The sequence below is a fragment of the Bos indicus genome, chromosome 11 (assembly GCF_029378745.1).
Source record: "Bos indicus isolate NIAB-ARS_2022 breed Sahiwal x Tharparkar chromosome 11, NIAB-ARS_B.indTharparkar_mat_pri_1.0, whole genome shotgun sequence".
Taxonomy (NCBI): domain Eukaryota; kingdom Metazoa; phylum Chordata; class Mammalia; order Artiodactyla; family Bovidae; genus Bos; species Bos indicus.
Genome location: NC_091770.1, coordinates 99,271,983 through 99,297,723, shown reverse-complemented (window position 1 = coordinate 99,297,723; position 25,741 = coordinate 99,271,983). Strand labels below are relative to the sequence as shown.

General features: G+C 53.4%; 2 protein-coding genes across 3 annotated transcripts in view; one reads left to right on the top strand and one right to left on the bottom strand.

The window, feature by feature from the left end:
- The window catches only part of PTPA (protein phosphatase 2 phosphatase activator), a 31,672-nt gene extending 22,779 nt beyond the window's left edge, over positions 1–8,893 (bottom strand). The window contains exons 1-2 of the mRNA XM_019970995.2: positions 8,638–8,893; positions 1,034–1,131 (exon numbers count right to left, since the gene is read on the bottom strand). Of these exons, the coding sequence (XP_019826554.1) occupies positions 1,034–1,131; positions 8,638–8,668 (129 nt within the window). The 5' untranslated portion in view covers positions 8,669–8,893. The remainder of the gene's footprint in view (positions 1–1,033; positions 1,132–8,637) is intronic.
- A 486-nt stretch (positions 8,894–9,379) lies between these two features.
- CRAT (carnitine O-acetyltransferase) lies at positions 9,380–24,086 on the top strand. 2 transcript variants are annotated; one of them, XM_070799405.1, is made up of 15 exons: positions 9,381–9,599; positions 11,308–11,448; positions 12,126–12,389; positions 14,814–14,932; positions 16,024–16,077; positions 16,633–16,798; positions 17,135–17,309; positions 17,727–17,905; positions 18,451–18,551; positions 18,891–19,010; positions 19,159–19,281; positions 19,370–19,505; positions 20,084–20,146; positions 20,891–21,028; positions 21,528–24,086. In XM_070799405.1, the coding sequence occupies exons 2-15, from the start codon at positions 11,422–11,424 to the stop codon at positions 21,741–21,743; spliced, it is 1,881 nt and encodes a 626-aa protein (XP_070655506.1). In that variant the 5' UTR covers positions 9,381–9,599; positions 11,308–11,421; the 3' UTR covers positions 21,744–24,086. The 2 variants fall into 2 exon arrangements, with proteins under 2 accessions (XP_019826552.2, XP_070655506.1); XM_019970993.2 differs by lacking the exon at positions 11,308–11,448 and having other exon boundaries at positions 9,380–9,599.
- The last annotated feature ends 1,655 nt before the right edge of the window (positions 24,087–25,741 follow it).

The following is a 25,741-nucleotide window of genomic DNA, read 5'->3' as shown; positions in this document are numbered from 1 at the left end:
CCCCTGATATTCAAAGGGCAGGCCTGTGAAAGAGGAGCCAGGCAGGCTTATGTGGCCACAGCCCCAGAGAGGCCAGGACATGGCAGCAGTAGGGCTTGGGCTCAAGGTCAACACAGCAGACTCCTCACAGAGAACCTGCCAAGCTCGCCAGGACCCCCGGCCACCCTTCTGCACAAGCAACACTCCCCGCCCCACCTGCCCAGACCAAGTACAGGCAACTGAAAGCAGCTGGACCCAAGGCCATTCCTGAGAACTTGAAATTGGCTTTCTTTTTCATAGTCCCAGTCTTCTCCACAGCCTGTACCAGAAGCCTGGCAGGTACAAGCTGTTATCTTCTGCCTACCCTGGGGATGAAGTGCAGAAAGCTGGCTGGGACCCCAGTTCCCTGGTGTTTTAGGCTCAGCCACCTCTCTGGCCTGGGGCTTCCCTGCAGACTCAGATGGTAAAGAATCCGTCTGCCAAAGCAGGATACAAGTTCAACCCCTGGGTCAGGAAGATTCCTCTGGAGTAGGAAATGGCAACCCACTCCAGTATTCTTGCCTGGGAAATCCCATGGACAGAGGAACCTACAGGGCTGCAAGAGAGTCAGACATGACTTAGCAACTAAACAACAACAACCTCCTTGGCCTAGGTTTCCATGTGGTAACCTCCTCTCCATGTGATATGCTGATTCCCAGACCTGCTATTACTTGCAACCAAGCATCAAAGGGATCCACTCTACCATTACAGATGTGCAGTCAGTACAGTAACATCCAAGGGGCAAGGGCTTACAAGAGCCAGGAGCAGAACTCTGATGGCTATCTTCACCCTGGCTCCCAGAGACCTTCCCACTAAAGTACACTGTGTACTGCCCCTGAGCAGGGAGAGACAGCCAGCTCCCCTGTCACTTCTTTCCCTAGCTTCTAGACAGTTCTGGCTCCAAAAGCGAGAAGGGGCAATAGCTCACAGCCCCACCCCAGCCTAGAAAACCACTTTGAAAAAGCCCAAGTCTCTCATGCCAGGCCTGAATCCACAGTGCAGACACCACTGGTACCTGAGAACGCTTCCATTTGCCCATATCTGGAACAGTGTGGATCTCTTTCTTTGGAATGATGAAGTTCTGAGTGGTGGGAGGGGCATCCTCTGAAGAATCTTGACAAAGAAAATGAGAAAGCAATCAGATAAAATCCTCCCCTCCCAACACACACACACACACACACACACACACGCACGCACACGCACGCACACACTTTTAAACCAACACCCAAGCCCTTGCATAAACAGACATGTACTCCCAGGATTAAGTATTGGCTTGTTAAGCCAAACTCACTGGCTTCCTGTCTCTCCTTACTCTGTCTGCAAGAAGCTGGGCAGTGCTGGCAGTGCCCTCAACAACTGATATGTCCAGTGGCTCTGCCATGCTCTCTCCTCCTGCTCTCCAGCCAGGCAGAAAGGTTAGAAAAGTAAAGCCAAGTTGACCTTTTAGACATAAACAGGAAACTCAAAGAAGAAGAAGAAAAATGGCCAATAAACAAAATGTTAAAGTTACCAACATCCCGAATAATCAATGAAATGGAAATCAGATGAGACTGCTTTTCTAAATCAGGTCAGCAGATTAAAAACATCTGGCACTGATTGGGGATGGGGAGAGAGGAATGCTCCTGCACTGCTGGTAGAGCCTTAGATGGTAGATTCTGCTGAGGGGGCAACTCAGCGCTATCTCTTGAAGTAAAACTATACCCACTAAGCCAACAGTAGGAATCAACTCTACAGATGTGCCCAAAGAAATAGACAAAGACATATATAAAAGTGCTTACTACATCGAAAAAACCAGAAACAACCCAACTATCAATCAATAAGGTGATAGGTTAATAATGATATGCCCACATGATGGAAATCTTCCTGGCTTTTTGAAAAGAATAAAATCTAAATTACTGACATGAGAAAAACAGCCTAAATATTAATGTGAAGAAATAAAACTGTACCATTCAACATCACAGTAATCCAAGTCTATGCCCTAACCCCAAATGCCAAAGAAGATGAACAGTTCTATGAAGACCTACAAAACCTTCTAGAACTAACACCAAAAAAAGATGTCCTTTTCATCACAGGGGACTAGAATGCAAAAGCAGGAAGTCAAGAGATAATTGGAGTAATAGGCAAGTTTGGCCTCGGAATGCAAAAGGAAGCAGAGCAAAGCCTAACAGAGTTTTGCCAAGAGAACACACTAGTCATAGCAAACTCTCTTCCAACAACACTAGAGATGACTGTACACATGGACATCACCAGATGGTCAACACCGAAATCAGACTGATTATATTCTTTGCAGCCAAAGATGGAGAAGCTCTAAACAGTCAGCAAAAAGAAGACCTGGAGCTGAATGTGACTCAGATCATGAACTCCTAATTGCAAAATTCAGACTTAAATTGAAGAAAGCAGGGAACACCACTAGACCATTTAAGTATGACCTAAATCAAATCCCTTATGATTACACAGTGGAGGTAGTGGATAGATTCAACAGATTAATCTGGAAGACAGAGTGCCTGAGGAACTATGGACAAAGGTTGGTAACACTGTACAGGAGGTGGTGACCAAATGCATCCCAAAGAAAAAGAAATGCAAGAAGGCAAAGTGGTTGAATGAAGAGAGAAATTTTAGTGCAGAAAGCTGGCTGGGACCCCAGTTCCCTGGTGTTTTAGGCTCAGCCACCTCTCTGGCCTGGGGCTTCCCTGCAGACTCAGATGGTAAAGAATCCGCCTGCCAAAACAGGATACAAGTTCAACCCCTGGGTCAGGAAGATTCCCCTGGAGTAGGAAATGGCAACCCACTCCAGTATTCTTGCCTGGGAAATCCCATGGACAGAGGAGCCTAGCACGCTACAGTCTACTGGGCTGCAAAAGAGTCGGACATGACTTAGCAACTAAACAACAACCTCCTTGGCCTAGGTTTCCATGTGGTAACCTCCTCTCCATGTGATATGCTGATTTATAGGTTGGGGTGGGGCTGTGAGCTCTTGCCCCTTCTTGCTTTTGGAGCCAGAACTGTCTAGAAGCTAGGGAAAGAAGTGACAGGGGAGCTGGCTGTCTCTCCCTCCTCAGGGGCAGTACACAGGGTACTTTAGTGGGAAGGTCTCTGGGAGCCAGGGTGAAGATAGCCATGGAGAGTTCTGCTCCTTACAAATAGCTGAGAAGAGAAACAAAAGGCAAAGGAGAAAGGGAAAGATATACTCAACTGCATGCAGAGTTTCAGAGAATAGAAAGTTGAAGTTGAAAGTTAAGTCGCTCAGTCGTGTCGACTCTTTGTGACCCCATGGACTGTAGCCCACCAGGCTCCTCCGTCCATGGGATTCTCCAGGCAAGAACTGGAGTGAGTTGCCATTTCCTTCTCCAGGGGATCTTCCTGACCCAGGGATCGAACCCAGGTCTCCCACATTAGAGGCAGATGCTTTAACCTCTGAGCCACCAGGGAAGCGAATAGAAAGAAGAGATTAGAAAGCCTTAAGGAACAATGCAAAGAAATAGAGGAAAACAATAGAATGGAAAAGACTACATATCTCTTCAAAAAAAAACTGGGTACCAAGGAAGCATCTCATGCAAAGATGGGCACAATAAAGGACAGAAACAGTAAGGACCTAACAGAAGCAGAAGAGATTAAGAAGTGGCAAGAATACACAGAAGAACTGTACAAAAAAGATCTTCATGACCCAGATAATCACGATGGTGTGGTCACTCACCTAGAGCCAGACATTCGGAGTGTGAAGTTAAGTTGGCCTTAGGAAGCATTACTACAAACAAACCTAGTGGAGGTGACAAAATTCCAGCTGAGCTATTTCAAATCCTAAAAGATAATGCTGTGAAAGTACTGCACTCAGTATGCCAGAAAAATTGGAAAACTCAGCAGTGGCCACAGGACTGGAAAAGGTCAGTTTTCACTCCAATCCCAAAGAAAGGGAATGCAAAAGAAAGTTCAAACTACTATACAACTGCGCTCATTTCACATTCTAGCAAGGTAATGCTTAAATTCTTTCAAGCTAAGTTTCAACAGTACGTAAAACAAGAACTTCCAGACGTACAAGCTGGATTTAGAAAAGGCAGAGGAACCAGAAACCAAATTGCCAATATCCACTGGATCACAGAAAAAGCAAAGGAATTCCAGAAAAACATCTACTTCTACTTCATTGACTACACTAAAGCCTTTGAGTGGATCACAACAAACTGTGGAAAATTCTTAAGGAGATGGGAATACCAGACCACCTTACCTGTCTCTTGAGAAACCTGTATGCAGGTCAAGAAGCAACAGTTACAACCAAACATGGAACAACAGACTGGTTCAAAACTGGGAAAGGAGTACATAAAAAGAAATTCTGGGCTGGAAGAATCACAAGCTGGAATCAAGATTGCTGGGAGAAATATCAACAACCTCAGATATACAGATGACACCACTCTAATGGCAGAAAGTGAAGAACTAAAGAGCTTCAACCCAGGTGATGCAGGTTTAATCAAAAAAGGGGGGAAATCAAAAAAGAGGGGAGTGAAAATCAAACCATCAATCCTAAAGGAAATCAATCCTGAAATCAATCCTCTTTTACCCTCATCAAGAAGCTCTTTAGTTCTTCGCTTTCTGCTATTAGAGTGGTGTCATCTGCATAAAAAAAGAGGGGAGTGAAAAACTTGGCTTAAAACTCAACATTCAAAAAACTAAGATCATGGCATCCAGTCTCATTATCTCATAGCAAATAGATGGAGAAAAAGTGGAAATAGTGACAGATTTTATTTTCCTGGGTTCCAAAATCACTGTAGATAGTGACTGCAGCCATGAAATTAAGACACTTGCTCCTTGGAAGCAAAGCTATGACAAACCTAGACAGCATATTAAAAAGCAGAGACATCACTTTGCCGACAAAGGGTCTGTACAGTCAAAGCTATGGTTTTTCCAGTAGTCACTTACACATGTGAGCACTGGACCACAAAGAAGGCTGAGCACCAAAGAACTGATGCTTTCGATTGTGGTGCTAGCGAAGACTCTTCAGAGTCCCCTGGACTACAAGGAAATCAAACCATCAATCCTAAAGGAAATCAATCCTGAATATTCATTGGAAGGACTGATGCTGAAACTGAAGCTCCAATACTTTGGTCACCTAATGGGAAGAGCTGATTCACTGGAAAAGACCCTGATGCTGGAAAAGATTGAGGACAGGAGAAGGGGGTGACAGAGGATGAGATGGCTGGACAATTCAACGGACACGAATCTGAGCAAACTCCAGGAGACAGTGAAGGACAGGGAAGCCTGGTGTGCTACAGTCCATGGTGACACAAAGAGGCAGACAGGACTTAGCAACTGTACTTCAACAACATACTATATACGATATAATCTTACTGTTGTTAAAAAAAACTATTTACATACTAACATTAACAATACATATACCTATTAGCTCATTCCTTAGAAAAATCTAAAGAGTTAAACATGTAAGTTAATAATTGTCATCTCTAGGAGATAAGATTTATAAAGGACTTCCACTTTCTAAGCTATATATTACTATTAAAAACTAGCATTATAATACTTTTGTAACGATAAACTATTTTAAATGGATTTTCTATATTTTCAGAAGCTAGGGAAAGAAAAACAGAGTAATGTGCGTATCCCATTTAGCTGGAATTTATGTTTTGCTGCATGAATCTTTCTGTTTGATTATGGAACACTGTCTTCTGAAATCTGAAAACCTGTGAATTTTAAATACACCTATTTTGTAGGTTGGGAGCTGTGGGCCTGAATCTACTATTGGTGGTGTGTCAGATTAGTAAGACCCTTCCTTTAAAAATGAAAACTCTCAAAACTTCCCTGGTGATCCAGTGGTTAAGAATCTGCCTTCCAACCCAGGTGATGCAGGTTTGATCCCTGGTGAGGAACTAAGATCTCACGTCCCAGGGCTATTAAGCCCGTAAGCCACAACTTCTAAGCCTGCATGCACAGCTAAGACCCAACGCAGCCAAATAAAAATGTAAATAAATAAAAATGAAAACTCTCAAAAATTAAAGTTTTAATAAACAAATGAAAATGAAAACTTTCCAAGAAGAGTAGTAGACTATCAGTCACTCACAATGTAATGTCAATCTGTCCCAATGCCATCCTCCTAAAACCTAGCTTACACCAGTTACATGAACAAAGGGAACAAAGATCTAAGTAGGTTCTTGAACATGTGACATCTGCGGGACTAGAGCCTTCCTGGAGTGGCCTTGAGGAAAGGAAATGTCCCAGGAGGCCTGGAGACCTAACGAGAATGGGGGATGAGAGCAAGGCAAAGCTCTGCCTAATTCAAATTCAACTCAGGGCCAAAAAAAGAGAGACCAGAAACTTTCCTTCAGCCCACCTGTTTTGCAAGTCCTGTTCCCAGAACCTCAAATTGATGACCCTACTATTAGCAAATTGCTATTTCAAGTAAGATACTAAATTAAAAGCTTTTTAGGTCAGGCCAGTGACCTAACCACATTGTTTTTATGGGAAAATGTATTCCACATTTCAAATTATCTATTTGCAAATGATCCTTGGGAACAGAGCCCTTTTCTAAATTTGAGAGAACTGTTCTTCTCTGCAAGGGAAGAACCCTCCTGACATTATTTCACAGGGTCCTGTTCTCAGAGGAAAAGCTACCTGGAAGCCTTGCATCAAATCACTGATGAAACATATATACACAATCACCAGAACGTGTAATTCCAAATTAAAAAAAAAAAAAAAACAAGCCTTCAGACTTGAAACTATGATCAATGAGGTCAGATCCAATTTCTCTAGCCTCAGATTATTCCTTCTCTGACAAAGGTGACATAGCAGAAGCTGGATCCCCAACTTATCTCAGTATAAGATAGAAATATCCAGGGTTTTAGAGATGTTCCTAAAAACCCTAAAGAGTATATTACCATTTGGGAACCTGTCTATATGTTCAACTCAAACCACCTTTACTGACTGCCACCACGTCCCACGATTTGCCTGCATCATCTAGGGAACACATACTACCAACCCTGCCAAGAACAGACAAGGAAACAGGCTCACAGAGGCCGAAGCTTGCCAGGTAGAGCCAAGTCTATGTAACTCCAAAATCCAAGGTTTTTATCACTACACTGAGTTAAGTAGTTCTTCTACTACTTGTTCCTAAACATCCTGAGTTTCAAACTTCAAAGAAGGACCACCTCCTGGGAACCTGAATCTTCTCAGACATAGAGAATTCCCTGAGGCCACCTCTGTCTCAGTGCCTAGGTTCTCACCCCACGCATCTTCAGGGACACACTATTATCTCACTAATAATTATCTCACTGATAATTCTGATTGCCTTATATACTTTGATGTCATTACCAGAACTCCTAAGGGCATATGCACAGAAGTTCTGTACCAAGTAAAATAAATGTCTGGTTTCAGTTGCCTTGACAGACCATACCCAACTCTTTGTCCAACTCTTTTGCAACCCCATGGACTGTAGCCTGCCAGGCTCCTCTGTCCATGGGATTTTCCAGGCAAGAGTACTGGAGTGGGCTGCCACTTCCTTCTCCAGGAGAACTTCCTGACCCAGGGATCAAACCCAAGTCTCCCGCACTGCAGGCAGACTCTTTTACCATCTGAGCCACCAGGGAAGCCCTGGCAATGTTCTTTAATTTGTGTGTGTGTGTGTGTGTGTGGAGGGTGAGGGGTGGGGGGTGCGAGGGTATACCTCTTTGATCTTCAAAATTTCTCCCTCCTGAAACCTTCCCAGAGATTATAAAAGGCAAGCCAGGGCAGAAGGAATACAGAATGGTTTCAAAACACTAGCTGTTTTGTAATAGCTGTTTGGTCAACCTATTTACACCTCTGACCGAATTGTAAAAGTCATCTATCTTCAGATCTCCTTAGCTCAAGGGAGGGGCAGGGGGAGTGGTCAGCAAACACCCTCTATTCCCCTAAGGTCTCTCTTAAGAGGATCCTTGCCCAATCACCTCCATGCCAGTTATTCGAGATTAACTAAAAAGAAACCACAGCCTGTAAATAAAAGTTATAGAAGATGATGCCAGAAAAGTGACTCGTCTCCTTGCACAATCAGCCTTTTTAAATTAGTGGTTTAGACGACCGAGGGGCAGTTTGTCTCGATAACTTCTCAGCCACTGAAACTCGAGTCCCTTTTTCCGAGGGGAAGAGAAGGGAGGTGATAACGGGAGGTCAGGGAGCGGAGGGAGGCTGGCAAAGGGGGTCGAGGCAAGCCCCACGGAGCACGAGCCCCCACCCCCAAGGCAGGGTCATCCGTGGGGTGGGGGTGGGGGTGCTTCCCCACTAGCTCAAGAGCTGACTTGAGCCCGAACAGCCCAGACGTGGAAAAGGCCTCCCCTTCTGGCCGCGGAGCTCTGCCCACCCGAACCCTAGGACCGCTCAGGCGCCCCGAGTCCCGGTGTCACGCCCCACTCACCCCTTTTTCAGCCCCGGGATCCTGCCCTCCCTCCCGACCCCCCAGCTTCTCACTCGGGGGCCCGCTCAACTGTTGCTCCTTCTCGGGGGCCCAAGAGCGTTTGCCCCTCGAGGTCCTCCAGCTCCCTAACCCCGCTTCCCCCCGCTGAGGCGCCCCCCACACACCACACCCCTTCCCCGCCCCCACGCCTAGCACCGCCCCCGAGCCCCGACTCCACACCGGCCCCACCGCCCTACCTGACGGCGTCTGCCGCTCGCCCTCAGCCATCTTCCTCTCGCCGGGAGCCGGCCGGGATGCCTGCCGTACCCTCTCCCTTTTCACCCCTGCACCACCCCGCCTTGCCCCGGCCTCACCACGCGCTCAGGGATGGCTGAAGAGAAACGAGCCCCGGCAGGCTATAACCGAAAACCGAGAATTAAAGTCACCCCAGTGAAGACGTCCGCCATGTTGGTGCGGGGCACTCTGGGAGCATGCCCAGCAACGGCCGGCGCGGGGCGGCCGCAACCAGCGGGGGGCGGCAGCCATGTTGGTGCGGGGCGCCGGCGAGCATGCGCACCAACGGACGGCTCGCCGCCCGACCGGCCAACCGCCTGCCAGGAGGGCGCTGGGAGCGCGGCAGCCATGCTTTTGCGGGGCGGTCCCCACCTGTCATCTTCGAATCGGGCTCTGACCCGACCCCGAGAACTATTAGACGACCTGCCTCTGTCAACATGGTTGTGTTTTCCTACCACTCTGAGGGCAGCGCCACCAAAAGGACTGAGGGGGTGCACACCACTGCCTCCTACAGTTTGTGGACGCCTTAATGGAGGTGGGAGAGGGCGAACCGGACGACGGTCTCCGCCTTGCTCCTCTTCCCGGGTTCCACCGCCTCGTAGGGTTCCCCAACTGCTCATTACGCCCCGGTCCCACCCCGGCCCCGCCCCGCGCTCGCGGTTTAGCCTCCGGGGCAGCAGCCGGCCCGAGGCCCCGCCCCACGAGTCCGCCTCTCCCGGGCCGCCCGCCCGCCCGGCCCGGTGGGTGGGCGCGGGGCCGCCTCTACCGGCTACCGGCCGTGACTCGGCGACCTTGGCCCGGAGGCTCTAGCAGGGACCCACCGGCGGCGTCGGCGGCGGCGCGGACTTTGCCCAGCGCGTGGGACGGAGCGGACTGAGTCCGCGGGCGGGCCACAGAGATGTTGGCATTCGCTGCCAGGACCGTGGTGAGTGTGGCCGGGTAGCCGGCCTAGCGGGCCCTGTAGCGGGGCGGGCGGACGGGCGGGCTGGCGGCGGACGGGGCCAGCAGCGTAGCTACGCCCGAGTGGGAAAACCGGCCGTTGAGGCGCTGGGGCCCGGCGGCCGCTGTCCAACCCAGCTAGGAGCTGCTGGGGTGGGGTCAGCAGATGGACTAACCCCGTTTGGCAGAGGGGGAGACTGAGGCTCAAGGTCAAGAGGCTTTTTGTGGCACTAAATTCTAGCGACCCGGAAAAGACAGTGAGGACCCTGGCTTCGGGCAGCACCTCCACCCTTAGACCCAGAGCCAAGGAGCGGAGAGACCAAGAATGTCTCCCCATGGTTATTCTCTGACTCACACACCTGGCCACGGCTCAGCCTGAGCCATTTCTTCCCCGGCCACTTCTCCAACCCCATCCAGTTGGTCACCCTCCCTGGGTTGATCAAATGGTCCCTGGGGAACTGTGTGTGGCCAGAGCCACTCCAGTGAAGGCATCAAGCTGGGCTGCTCAGAAAGTCCTCCGAATTGCGGAAGACAGCAGGCGGAAGCCCCACGCCACCCACTTCTACTAGCCCCTCCCCGCAACTTGATTAGCATCTACAAACCCCCACCCCCCCGCCCCCACCACCCCCAGTCTTCCCCAGGGCAGCTTGGAGCAGGGGGCACTGCTCTCTACTCTAGATCCCTCTCCTCTCTACTCCTAGCGTACCTCTGTATCTCCCTGTGTTTATGCCAAGGATATTTAGACACTGCGAGGGCTGAGGTACCAATCTACTCTCGCAGAGGTTTTTCCAGATATTCCAGGGCCCCAGAGTTCCACCTCCTCCTTGCTGGCTTGAACCAGCAAGGTGTTCCTATCCCACAGATGGCCTCTGCTGCTGCTGCTGCTAAGTCGCTTCAGTCTGTGCGACCCCATAGACGGCAGCCCGTCAGGCTTCTCTGTCCCTGGGATTCTCCAGGCAAGAACACTGGAGTGGGTTGCCATTTCCTTCTCCAATGCATGAAAGTGAAAAGTGAAAGTGAAGTCGCTCAGTCGTGCCCTACTCTTAGCGACCCCATGCGATCACTGCCAGGAAAACTGAGGCAAAAAGAGACTTGGCCCACCTTCCCTGGTCAGGTGACTCAAATCTAGCCCAATCCCCAAGCCAGCATTCTTTGGTTTATTTTTAATGCCCAAAGGTCTCTACTAGTAACCCCCAGCTAAATGAACTAGACTCAAGAGAACTAGACTTTAGGGGAAGGGTGGCCCAGAAGGGATCAGATGTCCTGGAGAGAAATACCCACTGGCTGCCCCTTTCGGGGGTCTGCTCCTCAGTGGCTCCATCCCCAGTTTTCAGGACCATATTCAAGGTTACAGTATAACCTTGGTGGTCAAGCAGTTTCTGTCCTTCAGCCAAGTATTCCTTCATCACACAGACCGATGCACATTCCAGCAGGTGGAGTTTTAATACCTCTTGGCCTGACTCCCTGGCACTGGACCCATTCAGGGAAGAAAGGGAAAAGTTTTCCAGGTTTCCTTCTCCTCCAGTGCACAGCGTTATCCCTCTCATCTGCTCCCCATTCCTCCACTTCTGGAACCTGGGGAGGATGGAGCAGCTGCTCCCGCAGCAACCACAAGCCCAGATGCCACCACAGCCACTGCAGCCACTACCTCGTCTGCCTCCCCCTGAATCTTGGCTCTTGTCTTCTCTTTCCAGCCCGGGCAAGTGGCTGCCTCTTGCTAGGTTCTGCTCACTCACTTGGTAGCACAGTTAGGCTTAGAGATCCAGCCCAAGAGGCAGACAGACAGGGCTCAGAACCTCAGTCCTGCCATGGAGAACGGGCAGCAGAAAGAGAAGGTATGAAATGGAGCCTCTGCCGCTTGCCTGCCCACTGCTGCCAGCAGCCTTGGACCTTCTTGTCTCTCTCTCTCTCTGTGCCACCAGAGCCTCTAGACTCTCCCTCTCTGCCAACTGTCACCTTCCTGCCAGGCTACTCAGCTCTCTCTTGGCACAGTACTGTCCCCATGCCACCCCTCTCCCCAACCCATAGACAGGAAAAAGCCCAAAGGTACTGTCATCGTCTAGCTCTATCTGATTTTCTCTTCTTCCCTCCTATTTCTCAACCTGGTACGGGTGGGAGAAAAGGAGGTGGGGAGGGGACCTCCGGGAGGGAGCCATCACCTCACCAGCTGGCTAGCTCATCGTCCCAGGGTGAGAAAGGCGGGGCCCTATGCATCCAGCAGGTGAGAGGCCCCTCTGATCTCTGCCGCCCCTGGCAGGTGCCATCCATCCTGACTTGGTTCCTGTGAGCCCTGCCAAGATCAGTGGCCCCTCCCCATCCCTACCTGCATCTCCAGGCCCCTAAGAGGTGGAGACACCTACAGCTGAGGGCTGGGAAACCAGGGCAGGCCCCACCCAAGAGGCTGTCTCTGACACCAGGAATGGGCACATAAGTGCCCAGGACTTCAGCTTTAGGAGTGCCAGGGTCTCCCAGAGCTGGTGAGAGAATGAGCAGGATGTTCTGCTGCCTGCAGGTGAAGCCCCTGGGCCTCCTCAAGCCCTCCTCTTTGATGAAGGTTTCTAGTCGCTTTAAGGCACACCAGGACTCGCTCCCCCGGCTGCCCGTGCCCCCGCTCCAGCAGACCCTGGACCATTATCTCAAGGCACTGCAGCCCATCGTGAGCGAGGAGGAATGGGCCCAAACCAAGCAGCTGGTGGAAGAGTTCCAGACAGCAGGCGGCGTTGGGGAGCGCCTGCAGAAGGGGCTGGAGCGCAGGGCCAGGAAGATGGAGAACTGGGTGAGTGAGGAGGCAGGGGGCACACCAGTCTCTCTGGCTCATGTAGAGGGTGAGGGGAACAGGGCCACTCTCGGGAGGCCTGGGTTGTTGAGAGCGCCCCTCCTGTGGCCTGTTGCTGGCTGCATACCCCCAATTTTCCAACACAGGCTGTGCTGGTGCATCCATTTGCACCACGGAGTTTCCTGAGCACTTACTCTGTGCCCAGCACCAATCAGGGTGCTGGGTGAGCAAGAAGGACATTGTCAACAGCCTGGTGGAATTAACATTCAAGTAGAGCAGGGAGAGGACACACATGAGGGGACCAGGTCATATCAGGCAATACAGTTCTCTCAAGTGGAAAGGAAAAAGCAGGTGTGAGGGTGGAGAATAGCTTCTCCGCTCCAGAGGGGCAGGGAGGACAGGGCAGAGGCGGTGCTGGGTTTGAGTCAGACAGAGCGGGCAGCACAGGCACAGGTGGAGACAGCTGGCGGGCTCAGGGACAGAGGCTGGAGTGGGGTGCAGGGGCAGGGGGTGTCCAGGAAATCCGTGGACTGGGGCTCAGTGGGAGGGGCTACGGGGTGATCGTATTGACAGTGACTGTCTGTCCTGGTTCTGTGTCTCAGTCTTTCACAAAGATGTGTTCATTGTGTCCGGATGTGTCTGCGCTGGTGCCCCGGGCACTTTTCTGTGTTCATTTTGTACCCAGCATGAACTTAGAACTAATGTGCTGGTGGGAGGGAAGCGCAGGTGGAAATAGGAGCCTGTGGGCAGGCTGGCAGGGAGAGGACAGGAAGTCATTCGGTCCAGGATATGTTTTGGCGTCAGTGGCACTTGCTGATGGGGCCGGGGGATGGACAGTCCAGGCCTAAAGCAACTGTATGTGGGGAGGGAAGGAGGGTCGTTGAGAGAGGGATGAATGGAGAACCAGAGATGGGTGTGGCCCTGTAAATGACAGGCGCTGTGAGGGAGCAGGTGGAAGGGCAGGGGCTGCACAGAGAAGAGGTGGGAGATGTCAGCCAGCCACCAGCACAGACGAACGTTACCAGGTCAGGATCTTACTGCATCTGGGATCTGGCAGTTTTCCAACTTTGTTTATCCAGAACTGTTACTTCAGACTTCATGTTCTGGCTAAAAGAGTGGGAGCACCCCCCACCTCCACTCATGGGTCCTTGAGGGTTCTGCCCCTGCTCAGCAGATTTTCACTGAGGGAATGCCCCCATCTGCAGGGGCTCCCCTGGATTCCAGAGCTCTGGTCAGAGGCTCTGAGATCTCCAGGGCTGTGGGGGCACCTGGCTGAAGGGCAGCCCAACCTGGCTGTCCCCGAGGGGAGGGAGATCCTGTCTGCCCCTTCCCATCTACGGATGAGGAAACTGAGGCCCAGGGAGATGAATCAAAGAACCACACATCAGCGCTCAATGAGGCTCCAAGCTAGACAGGAGGGCCTGGCTGATCGGGGACCATGTCTCCAGGTCACAGATCAGCAGACAGCAGTTGCTTATGGGCCTGCTGTGTGACCCGGGCACATTGCCCTTGTTCACCCCTTGCCAGGGGCCCATGGCCAACAGTTTCCCAAGGGGAGTCCATGTGGTAAGAGGCACGTCCTACTGCATTTAAGATGGATGAGGAAGCACAGTGGGGGCTGAGTCTCCAGGGATTGAGAGACCTGCCCCAGAGGCTTGTCCTGGGGGGAATGTGTAGTGGGGGCAGTATTGCTGCCAGCACATAAGGTTCAAGGGTGATGGTCACCTGCAGGTCCCAAGACAGGAGCCTTTAGCTGCATATCCATGGAAATACTCCACCCTGGGCAGAGAGTGGCCAGCCTAGTAGAGAGTCACCTACATCTTGTAGCGATCAGTCTTTACAGAGGCTCTGAGATGTCCGGGGCTGTGTCCCAGATTGCCCTGACCTTGAGATCCAGGTGGCTGTCCATTCCCTAGCCTGACAGCAGCAAAGCTGAGGGCACAGAGGGTCAGGGTTTCCGAGGGCTCCTGCTTCCCTAGAGTGTGCCCACCTGAGACGGGCAGAAACTTACTCATCAGACTTTGTTTTCATATAACTTTCTCTCTTGTTTCCTTTCTATCAGACGTACATTTTTATTTTCTAAAAGTATGAAAATCATTGACCTGAAATATGTGAGAGAAGGGAAAAATGACTGCTATTTCTCCCTCTGTTCTTCCCCCAACCCCAGGTCTCCTGCCAGTCTTTTTTTTCCTTGTCAGTGTTGCCCGATTCCCCTTGCTAATGCTGACTGGCTCCATTAGAGGGACGAGGATGGATTGCTGCTGGGTTTACAGGACTGGGGGGTTCTGGATCTGAGCATTCAGTTTGAGAATCTGTGCTCACCAGAGAGGGCAGAGGGCACCCAGCCAGCTCTGTTGGCCTTGGCAGCGAAGGGGCAGCCAGGTCTCCATCCATCCCTCCTCACGGGCTCTGGTCCTTCCCCAGCTGTCCGACTGGTGGCTCAAAACAGCCTACCTCCAGTACCGCCAGCCCCTGGTCATCTACTCCAGCCCTGGTGTGATGCTGCCAAAGCAGGACTTTGTGGATCGGCAGGGCCAGCTCCGGTGAGTCGCCAAGGTGGGGGCGGAGCTCTGGACCTTCCCAGGGCCCTGATGTCCACTTCCCCCCAGGAGAACAGAGGGGCCCCAGCCCTGTTCATTATCTTTCATCCCCACAAATAGTTTTAGGAAGTAGGCAGCAGCATCCCTGTTTTATAGGTAGGGAAACTGAGGCTGGGAGCAGTGAAGGGACCTGCCCAAGATCACCTTTCAGGATTGACTGACCTGGACATGAAGCAGAATCTTCCTGACTCTTGTTAATCACCAAACTGCAGACTAGGACTCCTCCCTTCCCCTAAACCTGAGGCTACCACTCACCCCAGTTCTGGCACTTCACCCCCTCCTTCCTACTTTCCTCAGCTGGCCACAAGGGTGACCTTTGTACACAGTCCCGTTTTCCACATTCGGCCTTGTCATTTTGCCTTGGGCTCTATTCCGGTTCTACCAGGGATAAAAATACCAGTGACAAGATCTCCTGCCCAAGGACTAGTCAGTCTCTCAGGGCCATACCTGCTTCTCTTAAAGGGACCAGGGCACCCCAGGAAGGACCAGGGGTTCAAGCCCAGAAACTCTAGCCAGCGGTCCCCATGTTGGGGGCCAGGAGCACCCCCATGCGTCAGACATGGTTGATGTGGCCCAGACGGTTTGAAGGAGCAGGTTGACTGAGATGGCCTGGGGGACACACAGACCCAGAAACAGGAAGAGATCTAAGAGAGGGGACACCTCAAGCCACTGTCCCCCCAATCACCCTTCGCCCTCCCCCACAGTCCTAGGTCCCTCCCTAAATGATGCTTCAGAACAAGGTGAAGGCCTTCCAGGCTCCAGGCTGCGAATCAGGTCCTCTGACCCTCTGAGGATGGAGTCAGAGGACAAGACTCGTAATCGAGCCATAGTCATGCTACTTAGTAGCACCAAAGTCCTGCCAGTTGCTCGGCCAACACATCACCCTAATCCCTTTCCCCAGAGATTATGCAGAGTGAGACAGAAGTACAGGTTCTACACTTGAACTCCTTCAGGCTCTCTAGGCAGTGAGAGGAATGAAGCACCCTCCTTCTGGCTGTCCACACAGCCTTTGGATCTTTACTTTGTCCCTCCAGGTTCGCTGCCAAATTAATCGAGGGCGTGTTGGATTTCAAGGCCATGATTGACAAGTGAGTGGCCCTATCCCCACCCTGTCACCTCCCACCTGGACTGCCTAATTACTACAGCCACTCCAGCAGCCCAGCCCCACCTCCTGCCTGACTTCTGAGCAGGCCCAGAGCTCAGTGGCTTTCACTTCCTGCTGACCTAGCCTCTTTGCTGATTGGGGAGGCAGAGCATGGTGATCGGGACACCTGGGTCCTCAGCTCCAGCTGCCGTGACCTCCTCCAGGGGGCCTTCTCCCAAGAGATCCCTGGAATTGACATCCCAGCTGAAGAGGGGACCCCAGGGGATGACTCACTGCTTCATCTTCCTTGTGGCAAAGTGAAGCCCAGAAAGAGAAGGGAATTTCCAGGGTGACTCACAAGCAGGGTGGCCCACAGGCCTCCTGATCCAGTCGTCCTCCAACAACCACCCCCCTTTCCCCTCTTCCCACGCTAAGTGGGGGGTGGGCACCAAGGGGCCCAGCACTGCTTGTCTGAGCCCCACTGCCCAACCCAGCCTGCAGCCAGACCCAGCAGCTCCCTATGGATCCCACCTACCTTCCTGTCCCTCTGCCCCTGCAGCGAGACCCTGCCCGTGGAGTACCTGGGGGGCAAGCCACTGTGCATGAACCAGTACTATCAGATCCTGTCGTCCTGCCGTGTGCCAGGCCCCAAGCAGGATTTGGTCACCAAGTTCAGCAGGACCAAGAAGCCGCCTATGCACATCACCGTGGTGCACAACTACCAAGTGGGTGATCCCCCTGCAGCTGTTCAGCCCCCACACGGTTGCAGAAAGGAGAGGGGCAGGGCTCAGAGTCAGCTTCCCCAACACACTTGCCCACATGTCCTTGGAACAGGCAGGCCCTGGGCCTCTTCTCTCCACTGGGTATCCAGAGAGGCCCCGACCCGGGGGAGGCCCGGAAGAGCTAGGGCCTGGTCAGCCCAGGGAGAGCAGCGCAGGGATCTCCTCCCCTTCCTTGCCCTCAGCCTGACACCGTCCCCTCCCAGCTGGGCTGGGAGGTGACCGCTGCCTGTCTGAGGCCCCCACAAAACCCCTGCTCTCCACCTGCCTGTGCCCGGACAGTTTTTTGAGTTGGATGTGTACCACAGCGATGGGACACCCCTGACCTCAGATCAGATCTTCATGCAGCTGGAGAAGGTCTGGAACTCGTCACTGCAAACCAACAAGGAGCCCGTGGGCATCCTCACCTCCAACCACCGTAACTCCTGGGCCAAGGCCTACAGCACCCTCATCAAAGGTACCCACACCAGGCCCCAGCAGCCCCGTCACACTGAATCCCCTCGACTAAGAGCGGGTGTTCTTGGCCCCATTGCACATAAGGGGAAACCTCAGTTGGGTTCAGTTAGTTTCTTCTTTCTGTTCAGTAGCAAGTTGCAGTGAGAATGTGTTCTCTGACTGAGGAGCCCACCTTCACATCCCCTCCGAATCCCATGTTGGGCAAGGGCATCGTCCCCAGAATCCAGTCCCATGTTGGATCCCCAGCTGTCTTAACGGCTCTCTCTGTGACCTGGGCTTCTGTTTCCTGTTTTCTGAAGGGGGTCAGCAGTTCCTCATGGGGTGATCTGGGGCTACAGGGCCCTGTTAAAGGAAACTCTGGAGACCTCCCCAGGCCTAACCCTCACCCCCCCCACCCCACACACACACATCCCCACAGACAAGGTGAACCGGGAGTCAGTGCACTCCATCCAGAGGAGCATTTTCACTGTGTGCCTGGACGCACCCATGCCTCGGGTCTCAGAAGACACGTACCGCAGCCAAGTGGCGGGCCAGATGCTGCACGGGGGCGGCAGCAAGCTCAACAGCGGCAACCGCTGGTTCGACAAGACACTGCAGGTGAGGAACTGGCAGGACCAGAACTCCCACCAACCCATACCCAGGCTCAGCCCACTGCCACCTCAGGACTTCCTGTCCCTCCCCTGGACTCCGGCGTCCCTGGCTTCCCAGCTTGTAAAGCCAGGGGAAACCAGCAGGTGGACGCGGCTGTAATTAGCAGCAGTCAACCTGTCTTTCCCAAGCCTGGCCCGGTAACCCCTGTCACCTCCAACACATCCATCCGTGATCAGGGAGAGCCTGGAATGTGGGGCCAGGCTGAGCGGCACAGTCTTGGTCATGACTTTCCCTGTTGTGAAATGGGGTAGTGGTAGGACTCCTGGAAACGGTAGGTGCAAGGACCCAGAAAGGTCTCTGAGCACAGGATGTGCTTAGCGTGACCTGGGACAGGTGTCCCGAAGTCCCCGGTGAGTGTTAGCTGATATGAATAAGAGTAATAAATCAGCCAGAGTGCTTGAGATGGTTCAGAGCACCCCCCACCCGAGGGAATCCTGCAGGAGAATGACTGCCGGGGCCTGGAGCTGTCAAGGACCCCATCTTCCCTGCAGTTCATCGTGGCCGAAGATGGCGCCTGTGGGCTCATCTACGAGCATGCGGCAGCCGAGGGACCCCCCATCGTCTCCCTCTTGGACCACGTCATCGAGTTCACGTGAGTGTGGGTCTCCCACTCTCCAGCCAGTTCTCCAGCTCCTGATGACAGGTGACACAGAGGTGACAGACGAGCTCTCAGAGGAGGAATGGCCTTCTCCCTTGTGCTGGGAATCTGTGCTACTTCAGAGGAAGCCAGAAGGGGGCGTGGGTTTCAGAGTCCATCAGAGCTGGGTTTGCATTCTGGCTCTGCCACTTCTCAGCTCGATGACCGTGGACAAGTCCTTTCTCCTCCAAGAGTCTCCCTGGACTGGCCCCCTCCTCCCCATTGTAATCCCGGGGATAGACCCAGGCTCTGGAGGCTCCTGATAGGAGCCTGAGACCCTCACATCCTGTGCAGGAAGAGGCCAGAACTCGTGCGGTCTCCCATGGTTCCCCTGCCCATGCCCAAGAAGCTGCGGTTCAACATCACGCCTGAGATCAAGAGTGACATTGAGAAGGCCAAGCAGAACCTCAGCATGTGAGTGCTGGGAGAGGCTTCTCCAGCCGGAACAAGAGCCAGCTCCGTCTGATGCCCGCTGGTTCGGAGACTGCCCTCGGCCCCTCTGTGGGGTTGGCAGAGGCTGCTGGGTACTGTTCCTCACCTCCCACCTCCACCCCACCCCCAGCATGATCCAGGACCTGGACATCACGGTAATAGTGTTCCACCACTTTGGAAAGGACTTCCCCAAATCGGAGAAGCTGAGCCCAGATGCCTTCATCCAGATGGCACTGCAGCTGGCCTACTACAGGTACACCCCTCCCCCCGGGAAGGAGGAGGAAGCCTGGGGGCAAGTGGAGGGACCTGCCAGGGGTGAGCTCAGCGCCTTTCCCACCCAGGATCTACGGGCAGGCTTGTGCCACCTACGAAAGCGCCTCTCTGCGCATGTTCCACCTGGGCCGGACTGACACCATCCGCTCAGCCTCCATGGACTCACTGACCTTCGTCAAGGCCATGGATGATCCCAATGTGACGGTGAGAGGTCGGGGGCAAGGGTGGGAGAGCTGGGTTCGAGCCTTTCTCTGTTCCTTCTCCTTCTGTCAATGTACGTTGAGCACCTACTATGTTCCAGTCCTGTGGTGGACCCTGGGCATCTCATGGAAGATGGAGCTATAAATTTATTGGTGCGGAGCTTTCTGGCTGCCAAAGAGAAAAGGAAACTCCAGTGGATCCTTGAGCAACTTGGGGGTTCGGAGCACCACACAGTTGAAACTCCCCGTGTCCCTTTATAGTCGCTCTCTGTGTCTGTGGTTGTGCGTCTGCAGGTCCAGCCCTCCATGGGCTGTGTTACACTGTTGTGTTTTTTAACAAAAGTCCACATATGGGGTCGCACGGAGTCGGACTCGACTGAAGCGACTTAGCAGCAGCAGCACCGAGTTTAAACCGAGTTGTTCAAGGGTCAGCCACCAGCAGTGAGCACTTGCCCTGTGTCAGGCCTTGGCTGGGGACTGGCCAGTCTGTGCTCTCAGGGAGAACAGAACCTGGAGTGGGCAGTGGGCCCCTGAGGGGGGAGCAGGGACAGGAAGCGTCAGCGCCCTCTCCCCCTCACCTAGGAACATGAGAAGGTGGAGCTGCTGCGGAAGGCCGTGCAGGCCCACCGAGCCTACACCGACCGGGTGAGCCAGCATCCCCCATCCCTGCTCCCTTGGCCCTGGGCGTGACCCCCCGGCCTGTCCATCCCTGCAACAAATAACTGCTCCCCTTAGCGTCAGGCACCCCTGCCCAAAGCACTGGGGCACTTGGAGCAAAGCTGAACATCCCCATTCTACAGTGGGAGAAACCAAGGCGAGGCCCAGCAACTGCCCTGGGCCCAGGTTGGCCTCTGGATGTTGTGTCAGGCGCTCTCCCTGCTGCGCCGGAGCCTGGGATGCTGAGGGTGTGCACAGTCTAGCAGACCGCAGGGTGCCTGCCTGCTGACAGCTGCGGCTGCAGTCCAGGGGTGGAAGTCCAGTTCCCAGCCTGACCCTGAGTCCCTGCACACACCAGGTTTTGCCCATGTTATGCTCAGGCAGCTACTTCGATCAGTGCCACCCCACAGAGGGAGTTCAGTGATTGTCCCTATCTCACAGATGAAGACACTGAGGCTCCAAGATGTCAGTGACCTGCCGAGGTCCCATAGCCAGGATGGGGCCGGGCCACCCAGCTGGAGGCCTGTGCTCTTAGTCCAGCCTCCCTGGAGGCAGGGGAGTCCCTAGGCCTCAGTTTCCCCATCTGTGAAGTGAGGGCTTTCCTGCCCGGCTGCTCTGCTCTCGCAGGTCTGAGGGCCAGTGAGTGGAAGAGCCATTGCCACCAGAGGCTCCTAGGGAGGGTGGCAACTTGTGGGCCTACAGACCCTGCTCCTGACAGCTCCCCTCCCTCAGGCCATCCGTGGGGAGGCCTTTGACCGGCACCTGCTGGGCCTGAAGCTGCAGGCCATCGAAGACCTAGTGAGTATGCCCGACATCTTCATGGACACCTCCTACGCCATTGCCATGCACTTCAACCTCTCCACCAGCCAGGTGAGCCGCTGCCTTAACTGCCCTGGGGTGGGATAAAACAGAAGCCAGAGAGGCTGCACTGAGGTCCGAAACACAGTCTCTTGGAGGTGATGTAACTCACATGGGCCATTCTTGAAGTAGCTGAATTCTGGGATCGGGGTCTTGGCTTCACCTCTGGCAGGCTGAAAATGAGTCGAGACCCCTCCTCTTCCTTGGCTTCATTCACTCACTGATCAGATGCTAAAGAACATCTGATCCAGGCCAGCCTGTGCTGGGCACTGGGATACTGCCCCCAGGGACTCACAGTCTAGGCAGGACAGTGACAGCTCCACAGGAATGTCAGGGAAATCTGTAGAGAGGTGATACCAGAACTGCACCCCCAAGGACTCGAGGGGAGTCAGCTATCCGCTGAAGACAAGGAGAGGGCATCTCAGGCAGAGCACGGTGGGAGCCCACGTGGAAGGCAGGCTGGTGCCACCATGGGGCTGGGATGAGAGCCTTGGTCCTGTGCCATCCTCAGGTCCCCGCCAAGACAGACTGTGTCATGTTCTTTGGGCCCGTGGTGCCAGACGGCTATGGCGTCTGCTATAACCCCATGGAGACACACATCAACTTCTCCGTGTCAGCCTACAACAGCTGTGCCGAGACCAACGCGGTCCACCTGGCGCACTATCTAGAGAAGGCACTCCTGGACATGCGGGCTCTGCTCCAGAGCCACCCCCGGGCCAAGCTCTGAGCCCGCTGCTTGGCCTGCCGGTGCCACAGCCACACCACCTTGGGCTGCGCCACCCACTGGGCTCCACTCCTTTGCTCCCTCTTCCCCTGGGCCCCACAGATCTCAATCAGGGACGGCCACCCTCAGCAGGGTCTGCAGACCCAAGCCGAGTGCCTTTCGTGGGTCTTCTCCAGCACCCAGGCTGAGTCCAGAAACTGAACAGGAGGTTGGCCCAGGCATCCAGTGTCTCACTCACAGTGGCCTCCTCCTGGGAAAGGAACTAGCTGAGCTCAGCCCCCATAAGGGTGGGGACTGGAGAGGCCCGTCCTCACTAGCTCAGCTCTGCCCAGTTTCTGTTGCCTGCATGGCCAGGCTGAGGTCTGTAGCCCGATCCCTTGACTCCCAAGGACCTAGAGATGGAATTACCTGGAGCTGCGGTCTCCAGGCCTCCCCACAGCTGAGGGGTCAGGGGGCGAGGTGAGCTGGTGGCGGGGAAGCCCATTCTGCATCGTGGCGCCATCTGCCTGCTCTTCTGAGGATGTGGCTCAGTGGGCCTCAGCTCGCTTGCTTTCACACAGCTTGATTCCTGAACCCATGTCCTGGTTGTATAGCAACTTATGAGACAGTTAATAAAGGGGAAATGTGTTGGTAAAGAGTTGTTTCAGCTGAGGAGGCAGGCAGGGCAGGGCAGGTGCCTGGCCCTGCCCTCCCCTGGCTTTCCCTGCCTCTGGAAGCTGGTGTCCAGGCAACCAGTGGGCCCAGGGGCATGCCCCCAGAGGAACCGAGCTCTCAGGTGTGGGTCAGGAAGCCCAGGGCTGGCTCAGACCTCAGGGCTCTGGGCCAGCACAGCAGCAGACCCAGGCCTGCATGCTTCAGATACAGCCCTCCTACCTGTGACTTGGGCTTCAGGTAGGGACAGCTCTGCAGGGGCCTGTGGGCCGGGGCTTGGGGTCTGTGGTCTGGGCCCAAGGCTTCATCTACTGCCCAGCACCGAGCCCATCAGGAGTGGTGGCTGAGCGGCTGTCTGATCCCAGCCCTTGCCACTGCCTGGGGCCACCCAGTCAGAGCCTTGTATGTGTCCCCAACCCCAGTCACCCGGCACAGTCCCCGTGTCCTGCCACAGTCAGTTGGGCAGCTTATGGAGAGTGGAGGGACTCTGGCCCTAGGGAAGACCCTGGCCCAAAGGAAGATGCTAAGGGTGGGAGGGGACTACGCAGCCCGGGGGTGAGGTGCTTCATGGCCTGGCTAACCTGCGACGTTCACTGAGGGAGGTTGTCTCCGTGTTTCAGAGGATGGAGCAGACTCAGGGAGCACATGCCACATGCCCAAAGCCCCAGAGAGCAAGGAGTGGAGCCCCGACCCCATGGGGAGTGGGTGTCGCCGGGGCCTGGCCACTCCCAGCCTGGCCAGCAGGGTGGGATCTCAGTGGGGAAGGGATTTGTGGGTCCCCTTCAGGGACCTTGAGCAGGACCTGAAGAGAATCCCATCATGACAGCACAGAGGCCTTGCTCTGCAGCTGGGGAGCGGCTGGCCCCCGGTGTCCCCAGGCTGGATCTCAGGAAGCAGGGCCCACAGCAGGAGCTGAGTGCTTGCTGTGTGAGCCTCACTAGGTGGGTAGCTGCCCCAACCCAGCTGGGGGCAGTCAGGGAGGGGAGGTAGTGATGCAGGCCAAGGACACGGCAGGGACACACGTCCACGACTCCAGAAACTCAGGTTTTAAGAACTGCTTGGGGCTGACTACAAGGCAGGATTTTCCCCCAAAATGTTGTCCTTCAGAAGTGAGGTCATCCCTTTGCATTTGGGTTGTTACAGGTTTCATAACGTGGAGCCTCACTCAGTTCTGTAGAGCAGCAAAGTACTGCTTGAGGAAGACACATTTACCTAAACAGCCCTAATCAGTACTCTGGTGGAACTTCCAGGGGAGGGGGGAGTCAAAGAACCATGAAGATGTAGTCATTATCCCTGGGGGTGTGACCTATGACACAGGTCTCTGGACACACGAGGAGAGCTAAGTGTTGGGGAGATCACATACTCCTACAGGATCAACTTTTGAAATCCAGCCAGCTGAATGCTGTGCCAGTGTTTGGAGTAAAATTTCCAAGTACAGCACCATGCATGAAATACAGAAAGTCCTGCCGTATCCCAAATCGCTTGTCTGGTGGACCCAGGAGAATTAGGTCAGCAGACTGAGGCTGCCCAGAAACAGCCAGACCCTGCCCTGATGCCACTGATGCAGATGATGAACTTTTTTTTTTTTCCAAAATGAATGAAAAAGAACTGTCATAAGTTTATATATTTTGTGTAATACATCATTTGAAATTTGAGAATGTAATATATATATGATTAATAAAATCATAAAGAATACTTGGCTTTTGCCTAGATCCTCTGGAAGTTTGTCTCTCTGGGTTGGCATGAACTTGATTTGGGCTCTCTCCATTGGGGAAGTGCAGTGGCTGGAATCAAGGACAGCCCTGGAGTGGGGATGAGGGAGCCTGCCAGGAGGCTTTGCTGTCTCCAGTGCTCTTGCCTGGAGAATCCCAGGGACGGGGGAGCCTGGTGGGCTGCTCTCTGTGGGGTCGCACAGAGTTGGACACAACTGAAGCAATTTAGCAGCAGCAGCAGGGGCTCATGGGCCAGGACCCACACTGGCCTGGGAGGTGGAGAAAATGGCTATTTCAAAGATGCTCACAAGGACTTCCCAGGTGGTCCAGTGGCTAGGCCTCCCTGCTCCCAGTGCAGGGGGCCCAGGTTCAATACCTGGTTGAGGAACTGGATCCCACATGTTAACAACCAAGATTCCACATGCCACAGCGAAGATCCCCAGTGTGTCAGCTAATACCCAATGCAGCCAAATATTTAAAAAGAAACAAAAAATAAACTTAACAGACTTAATAAAAAGAATCCAAATTTTTTCTTTAAATGCTTATGAAGTGGAGTGAGCGAGGCCCGGTGACCAGCTGAATGGGAAAATGTGGAGTTAGGTGAAGTATGCAGTGGGGTGCTGGGCAGTTCTGAGAGCCCAAGCAGTACAGTGTGCGGACAAGTGCCAGCTGGGGTGAAAGCAATGTTTACCTGGGACTTGGGGGGAACCCAGGGCTCATCAGACAGCCCTGCTGCTGTTTCTCTTGCTGCATTCTGGATTTCCTCTGACTTCTCCAGTTTTTCCCTTCAACTGTGTCTAGTAGGCTGTTATTGACCTACCTATGGAGTTGGTGTTTATTGTATTTTTCAGTATTCATTTAAAAATCTGCCAGGGTTCACATTTATAGTTTCCTATTCTCTGCAGGTATTTTCAAGTTTGTCTTTCTTTAAAAAAGTGAAACAACTTACAACCTGCATCTGATCACTCTGGCGCCTGACGGATGTGCAGGTTTCTTCCTAATACTTGTTTCCTGCTGGTTCTCAAGGACAGTGCTGATCCTTTTCCACCTGGTCATCTTTGTATTTGGTTCGTGGTAATTCCTTAAAACTGTAACTGAAGTCTAGCGTGAAGGCTCCTTCCTCCAGGGATCTGTTTGCTTCTGCCACCCACATGCAGTGAGGTCACCTGAACTAAAAGTCAAGGTTCTGTGGACCATGGTGGGGCACCCAAACCCAGCCTTCGACCTCATGGGAGGATGGGATTACTTCTGACTCACCTTCACCCTAAGGGTAAAGCTCTTCTGAATCAGCTTTAATGAATTAAGAGTTAGAACCCCCACTCTGGACCCTTGAAATGACTTGTGTTCATTTCACTCCTACAAGGCCTGCAAAACCCAGGTCAGTTTGCAGTTATTTCTTTAAAGCCCAATACCTGTCTGCACACTCAAGAAGTAGTGAATTCAACAAGGAGTGGAGCTGTTTATCCTGGTAGAAGCTGAGAAAGGACAGATATGCTGGTTGTCCTCCGTCCTCAAGGGCTGTCAGTCACACAGAGGAAAAGCCAGGCTTAGTGAGAGCAGAGCCAGCCAGGACGACACAGGGAGGTAGACAGGGGTGCTGAAAAATTCGCGACGGCAGGGAGCTGACCTCAGATCCTG

What these genes read in the sequence shown, in the direction of transcription:
- CRAT (XM_019970993.2), top strand. Translation starts at nt 9,573, where the DNA reads ATGTTGGCATTCGCTGCCAGGACCGTG. An exon ending in CCGTGGTGCACAACTACCAA is followed by an intron (nt 16,799 to 17,134) that starts GTGGGTGATCCC and finishes GTGCCCGGACAG; the next exon opens with TTTTTTGAGTTGGATGTGTA. An exon ending in GACCACGTCATCGAGTTCAC is followed by an intron (nt 18,552 to 18,890) that starts GTGAGTGTGGGT and finishes CATCCTGTGCAG; the next exon opens with GAAGAGGCCAGAACTCGTGC.